A 9440-nucleotide genomic window follows, 5' to 3' on the forward strand; every position below is an offset into this window, starting at 1 on the left:
AAAGAGAAAAACCACATACAAATAAATGTTTGAATTCATTAGTAAACAGAGAAATGCAAATTAAAATAGCCACAAGATATCAATCATTTTATAACTGTAAGGGCGAAACATGTTAAAAAACTGGATAACACCAAGGGTAGGTGGGTATGTGTGATACAGGAGCTCTCATGCATTGCTGGCGCAAGTGTAGGTATACACACTTCATTCTGAGAAGTTGCCTGCTAGTTCTTAGTTAATTTAATACATACATACCCTATTATCCATCAATTCTCTCTTGGCATTATATCCCAAAGAATTGTCATACAGGTCCATAAAGGGATATTTATGCGGCATTATTTTTGGCAGGGGAAACTGGGAAGCACACCGGGTTCCGTCTTTGGAAAAAATAGGCAAAATGTGGATCTACGCCATGGATGGCAAACAGAAGGGAAGGACTCCAGGTACAGAACACGTTCCATGATGCTGAGTCAAAAGAGTAAGGAAAGTAGGCAACAGACATATAACGCTACCAGTTGTGAAAATTAAAAATGCATACACACATTCTACAGGAGTACACACAAACAAAACCCACCAGAATTACTGTCTGTGGAGGGGATGGGGAACTGAGAAACATGATTGAAAGGGAAAAAAGTTTTAAAAATACATAAATATATGAATCAAGGAGAGAAGGATCTAGAATCAAGGTGGAAAGGTATGTGTTTAAGTCAAGACTTTGCTCTTCAATAATAGAGGGCAAGTCATTTGACCCCCATTTGACCCTGGGGCCCAGGTTTCCCCATCTAAAAGTGGTGACAATATGCCTCTCTCCTTGGGGAGCGACAGAGAGAACCATACAAAATGACTTACCCAATGCTTTTGGCCTGGGGTTTGTTGAATACTTTTATGGATACTTGAGATCTGTGATATTCTCCTTTATAAAGTGTGCTGAATTCATCTTCCTTTAGCAGGATCCATGGGGACCCTGTAAGCTCCTCCTTCTTAATCTCCTTGACTTCTTCTGGAGGGATCTTATGCGTGGGTTTTGGTGGTAGGTCTGACCTCAGCCCCAGGACAGAAGAAGATAAACAGTAAATGGGCTGTGGAAAGGGTCCTCAGGGAAGTGGCATCTTTGTGACATGTGAGTGGGAAGGTCTTTACCATGAACCAGAGCTGGCCCTTGCTGGAGCAGAATTCTGGCTGACTCAACCCAGGGGAGAGGTTCCAATGCCTCTGGGTGACCGACAGAGGCACAGCTATGTCGTGCATATCCCTTCCCTCCTCTCCAAACCCTGCCCATCTCTCCAGCCTCAACCCCCACCCAAAACCCTCTCTCTCCTCCCGGAGTTCTGTCTACTCCTGTTGCCACACAGCTTGGCCCCTGAGCCCTAGCATCTGGTCTTGTCATTTTAGATCTCATACTTAGGGACAAAGTTGAAGCTCAGTAACTTCACTGCTGTTGTGTATTCACTGTCTGTCTTTCCTCTCCCCTCCTCCACCCATGGCTGGGAGCTCCTGGAAGGCGGTATCCTTTAAGTTTGATTTGAATTTCTTCTTAGAAATTCAGCAAGTGAAGTGAAGCTTTGATGCTATTCATAGGGGAAGTTTTTAGCATTTTGATAGGTGCTAGAAGATACCTTGGTGGTTGAGAAGCCCCCTTCAAATGCCACCATGTGGATGGAAGCCTGGGCTAGCCATGAATGCATCCCCAAACCTGTGGGCTGCTTCCTGCCTTCCAGCACAGAAAATGACAAGGGCAGGGGCAGGGGGAGGCTGGAGTTCCAGTAAACTGATGACTTCTAGTTTGGGCCACTGGAAGCAGCAGGGCACCTGGTAACTTACACTGCCTCAAGGTTTCCTTTATTTCTTTCATGGTGCTTTCCAGCTGCCTCAAAGAAGCTTCTATAGTTTCAGTTTCTGCAGGAAAAAAAGGACAGCAAATACTCAAAAATAGAAATGCAAATTAAAACCACATGCTAATCAAAACCAAAATGCTAATTAAAGCCACTGAGATACCATTTTTTACCTCTCACATTCATTGTAGTGGGAATGGCTATTGCTCACCAATATTCGGCTTTCTACTTCTAAGCACATAGGAAATGCCTTGAAGCATGGCCATGTGACTTGCTTTGGCCAAGAAACGAAGTGAAAGAGACATCTGTCACTTCCCTGAGGAAGCATTTCATTGACTCTTCTCAAGGTTCCAATCTGGCTTCTTTGGGAACGAGGGAAGTTTGTGTCACCACGAAAGTGCCATACTATTGAAAGCATTCTGGAAAGAGGACAGTCACCCAGTCACCTGGGAGAGTGTCCTGGACGTTGCCTGAATGAGAAATAAACTTGTTTCCTTATGATGCTGAGTGGCTGTTCACTGTACCCAGGAGGTTCATCCATGTGTGCCCCACCCTTTCCTCACTCCCTCTCTCTCCACCCACAATCCTTACAAGAGGGAAGGGTTTGAATTCATATCACCAGGATCTGCCAAAGTGTAACGAGGCCACGCTGGTTTCCATCTTTCCCTCTCTTCCCTCTTCTGGTGGTCCAGGCTCTGCTTCCTTCCCCCACCTCCAACCTAGCCCACGCTTCTTCCCGTTAGGGCCTTGCTCCCCACAAAATCCAACTAGGGCCACCCGAGTTCAAGCCACTGTCATCATTTACCTAGCCTCTAACGTAGTCTCCTAACTGGGCTCACACTTCCATTCCGGCACCGGGGGTAGGTTGAATTATTGACCCCAAGCCTTCCTCCCAGGTAGTAGTACCATATGTCCACACCTTTGCCATAGCCTCGTAGTGGGCACACTCTACTTCCCTGTCTCTTCACGTTGGGCTTGGCAACATGACCTCCTTTGCATGTTGGTGGACGTGACATAGTAGAGACTTGAAATGTGCCAGCACAGCTGGGCTTGCCTTCTCGCAATTCATCAGGTACTCACTGTTCCCTCAGCCTGGGCTTCAGAATGAGACGGGAAGAATGGACTCAAATTGGCCCTGGTGCCTGTAGCCACGCCCAGCCCAGCTCACCTGAGATCAGGAAAACCCCAACAGATCTGCATACCCCTGGACATGAGAGTTAATCATCATTGTTTTAAGCCTCTGAGTTTTGGGGTGGTTTGTTATGCAGCATTAGTGCATCAGTAATTGACTAACACATCCCACTATAGTCCAACTGAAACATGGCAGCCAGAGGGATGATTTTCTTTTAATCCAAATCAAATCATGACAGGCTCACGTTCCCTTCACTGGCTTCCAATGATTCTTAGAATAAAGCCTTAATTTCTGCTCAAACCTACACAGCCTTGCATGTCCTGGCTCCTGTATCTCCTGGCCTACTTCCCCGCTTTCATCTGGTACCACTTGCTCTCCCTTGCTTACTGTGCCAAAGCCACCCTGGCCCCCTGGCTATTCCTGGCAAATGCCATATTTATTCCCACCTCAGGGCCTTTGCTGTTTTCTCTCCCTGGATTTCTCTTCCCCCTTATCTTTATATGGATAGCTCCTTCTTATTATTCAAGGTGTCCATTCAAATGCCACCCCATCAGAGAGTGGTCACTTTGACCACTCTCTCTGTACCCATTGTCACTTTGTGTCTCATTACCTCCTTTATGGTTTTCATTCCTTTAGATAAAACAATTTACTCAGCTCTCTATCAGCAGACTGTACATTCCATGAGGGCAGAGATCTTGTCTGTTTTGCTGTGCGCTGCTGCATCCCTCACACTTACAACAGTGCCAGGCATGCTGTACACAATTTATGTTTCTTAGTTAATTCTTCTTCCTGGACAGTTTACAGCTTAACTGAGGATCCTGGGGAAACTAAGGCTGGAAGGAGCTTCTGGAATCCCAGGTATCACATCAAAGAGAAAATGCAGAGTCAAAAGAGACACATCAGTGTCTTCTCCCCTCTCCCACACTGGCTCGCCCACATTTCACCGGCCCCCACCATAGCTGGGCCCAGGGATGTTAGTTCTGAGCTACAAGTACACACAACTGCTCAAACTTCATCCTTCCTGCTCCTTTGCGAATTAAAGTGAGACTAAAATGCCCCCAACTGCACCCTCACCCTCCCCCCAAAATCCAACTTACTCCTCAGAATTTGGAAAGCTCGCAAGTCTTCCTCTGCGTCCCCCTGATCTTCTCGTAGCCAGGACGCTCTTCGGCTGACGCTTAAAGCAGACATCCGCTGGTCAGCCTGAAGTAGCAGCGAGAGCGCCTCCCGGGCATCACTCAGCTTCTCGTTCACTTCCTTGAAGAGTATTTTGTTTTGGCCCGACAGTAGAAACTTCCACATTTTGGCCTTATCTTTGAACTTTTCTATCTGCTTCTTAGCCTCCTCCAGGGCAGCCTGGAACCGGTCCAGGGCGGCGGTTACCTCCTCAGGGGGCAGGTTCCCATTTACTTGCTTCTGGAGCATCTCGAGAGCCGGGAGCAGGCTGAGGACACGCTCCCCTAGACGCCGGCACTGTCTCTGGCAGTATTTCATCTCTTCACACTTTTTGTAGATGAGATTGCATAAGGAGATGATCTGCCCCAATCTCTCCATAGCTGGAAGAAGTGGATAGGACTTGGTGAGGTCCAGAATCCCCCGTGTATTTACTACTTGGCTAAGGGAGGCTCACAGAGGTCTGTGATGGAAATGCCTGAACAGGTTTCCCCACCATTTGCATGGAAGGTAGAGACGGCTTGCTGCCCACCAAAATCTGTTCTGCCCTTCTATAATAGCAGAGTTGTAGCTGGCAAGCGCAGGTCCAGCTGGGACTGCATCTCCCAGCCTTCCTGTGGTTTGATATGGCCACGTGACTAGTTCTCACCAATGGGATGAGTGCACGTGACATGTGCTACCTCAGGTTGAGGCAGCTTTGCCCCCTCTACACACTCTTCCCTCTGCCACTGGGATGCACAGGACGCTGTGGCCCTAGAGATGGTGGAGCCCCAAGAAGGAAGAATCCTGAGTCCTTGGATCATCACTTGGAGGAGAGCTACCCACAGACAAGGAACATCTGCTGTGAACTGTTAAGTGATAGAGGAATAAACTTCTATTGTGTGTGAGCCATTATATTTTGAGGTCTATTTTCATATCAGTTTCGTCTAGTCTAACAAATATATCTTGCTAAATTATAGGGCTTTCGGGGGTCAGGTGGGTAACTCACATGAGTAAAGTGAGCTGGGCTGGGAATAGTCTACTGCCACAAAGAAACATGCTTCCTTGGGTTTTCCTTGAAACATGTGGACTTCCTTGTCTGTCTTTCATTTGTCTAATTTTGATAGAGGCAAGAATACAAAAAATTGCTCATTTTCTTCCTAACGTCCTGTAGGAAAGAAAGCAGCATACATGCAATGATAAAGGCAACTGACTCCTGGTCTCATCATCACGAAAACAAGAGAGGACTGTGGGTTGGAAAGCGCGTGCCCTGTCTAAAGAAGACAGGAGTTACCTACCAAGTCCCCATCTGCAAGAATAAAGGGCCCAGCAGTGGAAGACCTTTCCAGTTTTTCAAGAGCAGCCAGAAATCTGGATTTTTATGTCAAATCTCTTGATTTTAAATCTTGCAACCAAGTCAAAAACTGTGCAGTCCAACACCATGTGGGCCAAATAAAACACGTCTGCCAACTGGGCATTGCCCGTGAAGCCCCAATTTGCAACCTTGACCACAGTTGGCCAAGGATATTCAGGATTGCAATAGAAGTTGGTTTCTGTCAATCTCAAATTTTTCTTTTGTTCTCTTTTTCCAGTGCCTGAGAATCTCTGCCTCCCTTGTCTTCACTCCCAGCCCTTTCTGTTGTGCTTGTAGCCAGTTGTAAATTTGTTCTACCTTCCTCCACCCCTTGGCCTAGACATCAAAAAGACTTCATTGTATAAGTGCTTCCCCTTTCAGAGGCATTTGCAATGAAAGATTCAGAGGTTTTCCAGGTCTGGAGAACTGTGGTGGACATTTGTCTTGCCTAGAAGAATCTATTTTTCTATTTCCTCTTACTGCCCAGATTGTCTGTGGCCCTCTGCTCCTCCCCGCTTCAGCAATGTGTTAGTGTGGAAGTGACCCCACCCTTGGTTCCACAGGTGAGATGTGATGAGTCTAAGCCAGTGGTTTTCAGTCAATGGTGATTATTCCCCCCAGGGGATATCTGGCAATATCTGGAGACAGTTTTGGTTACCACAACTGGAGGATGGGTACTACTGGCACCTAGCAAGTAGAGGCCAGGGGTTCTATAATGCTCAGGAAAGCCCCCACAACAAAGACTTATCCAGCCCCAGACATCAATAATGCAGGGGTTAAGAAACCTTGATCTAAATCGTCAGAGAATTCCTAATAGCCTGCCATAGTGATTGGTTCAAAATTGGGCACCTGAGCTAATTTAGGTGGTGGGGAATGTTTGCTGCGGAGGTTCCTGGCTCCTCTAAGAAAGCCCAGGAAGCCAGTTACTTACTCTCAACCTCTCTCTTCCCTCAGTCCCTTTGTGATTGAAACCAAATGATCCTAAGGTTCATTTGAAACAGGAGAGTAGTAGGGATAACCAGGATTTAAAAAAAACAAGAGGACTTACCTACAAGATATTAAAATATATTGAAAACTGCAATAAGTAAAACTGTTTAGGGCTTATTGAGTGTATGATAAGGACATCAAAGGGAAGAAAGGGAATATAAATACACACATATTTTGACTCAGCAATTTGAATTTTAGGAACTTACGCTGTAGAAAGCTTGTGTGAGTGTAGATGGATGGATACTAAGATGTTCACTGCAGTGCTATTTACATAACAGGTGAAACTAACAATACTAAATATGTTCATATGTTACTTGCAGTAAAACAATGAGAAAAAAGGTTACTAATTTTTTTGAGACAGAGTCTCACTCTTTTGCCCGGGCTAGAGTGAGTGCCGTGGCATCAGCCTAGCTCACAGCAACCTCACACTCCTGGGCTCAAGCAATCCTTCTGCCTCAGCCTCCCGAGTAGCTGGGACTACAGGCATGCGCCACCATGCCTGGCTAATTTTTTCTATATATTTTTAGGTGTCCGATTAATTTCTTTCCATTTTTAGTAGAGACAGGGTCTCGCTCTTGCTCAGGCTGGTCTCGAACTCCTGCGCTCAAACAACCCGCCTTGGCCTCCCAGAGAGCTAGGATTACAGGCGTGAGCCACCGCGCCAGGCCTAGGTTACTAATTTTAAAAGTGAAAAATCTTAAAACGGTAGTAACAATATAAGTCCTTCCTCGTCCCCTCCATAGGTCACTTTCGTGGTGCCTAAAATGGGCCCCAGAAACGGAAGGAGGCGTTAATCCTTAAGAATTGGAATCATCTAACTTGGAAATTTCTCCACCGACCAGCTGGAGTTCGTCTGTCCCCGGCTGCTTGCACAGTTCCGAACCAGTTCCCGAGACCCCTGACCCCGCGCCCCCCACCTCTGTTCCGCGTCCTGCTTTGGCAGAAGGGGAAGATCAGAGCACGCAGCTCCCCCACCAGAGCGGAGGAAACGAAACCAACCCGGTCTGAGTTCCAGGAATTGTCACCTCCCCACCCGCACCCCGGGTTCTCCCATTGCCGCCCAGGTCTCCGGCTGCAGCCCCTCGGCCCGCCGCCTCCCGGGACCGCGCCGGGGGATGATTCCAGGCTCACCTTTGTCCCTCCCGAGGGATGTGCGTCCAACCCGTCCCGAGCACAGTTCGGAAAGCCCGCTCCTCCGGCTTCTCTCCGACGGCCGCCTCCTGCGCAGGGGAGAAGTCAGAGACCGTGAGGTCCCGCGCGCCTCCTTCCCTCGGGTGGCCCGCGCTCTGCGGGACTTCACACGTGGCTGCCGGAGACCGGCCGGTCCCGGTCCCGCCCAAAATGAAATCCCGGCCACTACAGCTGCGCCAGAGGAGCGTCCTTCCAATCAGCCTGTTGGACGGCTGTTTCTGTCCTGCGCACTCCGGGCCTGGGCCTGGGGGGAGGCTGTGACACTCCTGCCCCCACCCCCCAGCTGCCAGGCTCCCTAGAAGCCCTTCCTGGGCAGCTCAGAGCCAAGGCAACTTCCTCCGTTTGCACACTGTGCCAGACCCTCCCCAAATGCACTCGGTTACTGTTTATGGAGAACTCACGGGTGCCAGGCCTTCCGCGTGGGGCTGGGGATTCAGAAAGGAATAAGGTCCCAGCGAACTATTATTATCACCACGACACAGTACGGGAAGCATGAGAGTAGGTTGAGCAAAAACATGTGCTGAAACTGGAGAGGAAGTTCTTGTGTCCGCTCTGTGTGCCGGCTCATATTGGGCGGGGTGGGGGGCAGAAGGAGGGAGGGAGGGAAGAGATACACTTCCTCCTCTAGGGCCACTGCAAAGCTTTCTGTCGGGGTGTGAGTCATGTTTTATCAAAGTTGGCTGCGTCCTCAGCTGGAAAGTCTAAGCAATGCCATTCGTTTACTTATCGGACTATTTTCCTCTGAAAGGACAGACTTGGATTGTATGGAAAGACTTTTTGGGTTGGGAAAGCACGGGTGGAGGATGTCTGGGGTTTTTGTTTATTCATTTATTTGTCCCTGCTATTGCACCATCAGTTTTTTTCTTGTCTTAGGTCAGGAGATTCAGGTATGAGTGATTTATTGAAGGAAGGCTCTCAGGACAGAAGGTAGGATAGGGCAGGAAGGAAAAAAAGCTAAACAAGGATGTGGTCTCAGTGGAGATTAGTCACAGCCAGACTCCATGGGGAAGTCAGGAACAAGAGGCAGCTTCCACTTGGCCCAGGGCTGTTCTCCAGACAAGGGGGCAGCTGTGTGAGCCCTAGTAATTGTCAACACTCATAGCAGCTGTGGGATGGGTACGCTGGTCTCACGTAAACAAAATCATAGAGCATATAACTTTTTGAGAGTATCGTTTTTACTATCCTCGTGGTTTTTACTATCCCACCATCAATATTCAACACATCTGGTCCCAGCTACTCAGAAGACTGAGGCAGAAGGATTGTTTGAGATTGCAGTGAGCTATTTTTCTTTTGAGACAGGGTCTTGCTCTGTCACTCAGGCTGGAGTGTCGTAGTGTGATCATAGCTCACCGTAACCTCGAACTCCTGGGCTCAAGCCATCTTCCTATCCTCCTGCCTTAACCTCCCAAATAGCTGGGACTACAGGCACACTCCACCACACCAGCTAATTTTTAAATTTTTTATAGAGACAGGGGTATTGCTATGTTGCCCAGGCTGGTCTGGAACTCCTGGGCTCAAGTGATCTTCCGCCTCGGCCTCGAAAAGTGCTGGGAATATAGGCGTGAGCCCCGTACCCAGCCTAGGTTTTGATTTTTAGGGAACCTAAATTAAGATAGAATCCTACCTTCATGCCTTTGCTAGGACAAGATTTTTTCTTATTTCTGATTTCTTCTTTTTCTCTGCTATAGATGTCTGGGATGGAGTAAAGATGAGAATCCTGGCATTTTCTAAATTTTACATTCATCTTATATTAAATAGCATCCTTTATAGATAAAATTTATTCGTTGGGCAAAGC

At 47.8% G+C, this 9440-nt stretch overlaps 1 protein-coding gene across 1 annotated transcript in view; it reads right to left on the minus strand.

The window, feature by feature from the left end:
- MLKL (mixed lineage kinase domain-like) overlaps window positions 1-7761 on the minus strand; it is a 34373-nt gene extending 26612 nt beyond the window's left edge. The window contains exons 1-4 of the mRNA XM_012641514.1: window positions 7586-7761; window positions 4059-4517; window positions 1819-1893; window positions 847-1033 (exon numbers count right to left, since the gene is read on the minus strand). Coding sequence (XP_012496968.1) covers window positions 847-1033; window positions 1819-1893; window positions 4059-4515 — 719 coding nt within the window. The 5' untranslated portion in view covers window positions 4516-4517; window positions 7586-7761. The remainder of the gene's footprint in view (window positions 1-846; window positions 1034-1818; window positions 1894-4058; window positions 4518-7585) is intronic.
- Between the last annotated feature and the right edge of the window lie 1679 nt (window positions 7762-9440).

The sequence above is a fragment of the Propithecus coquereli genome, unplaced genomic scaffold (assembly GCF_000956105.1).
Source record: "Propithecus coquereli isolate 6110/MARCELLA unplaced genomic scaffold, Pcoq_1.0 Scaffold165, whole genome shotgun sequence".
NCBI lineage: Eukaryota > Metazoa > Chordata > Mammalia > Primates > Indriidae > Propithecus > Propithecus coquereli.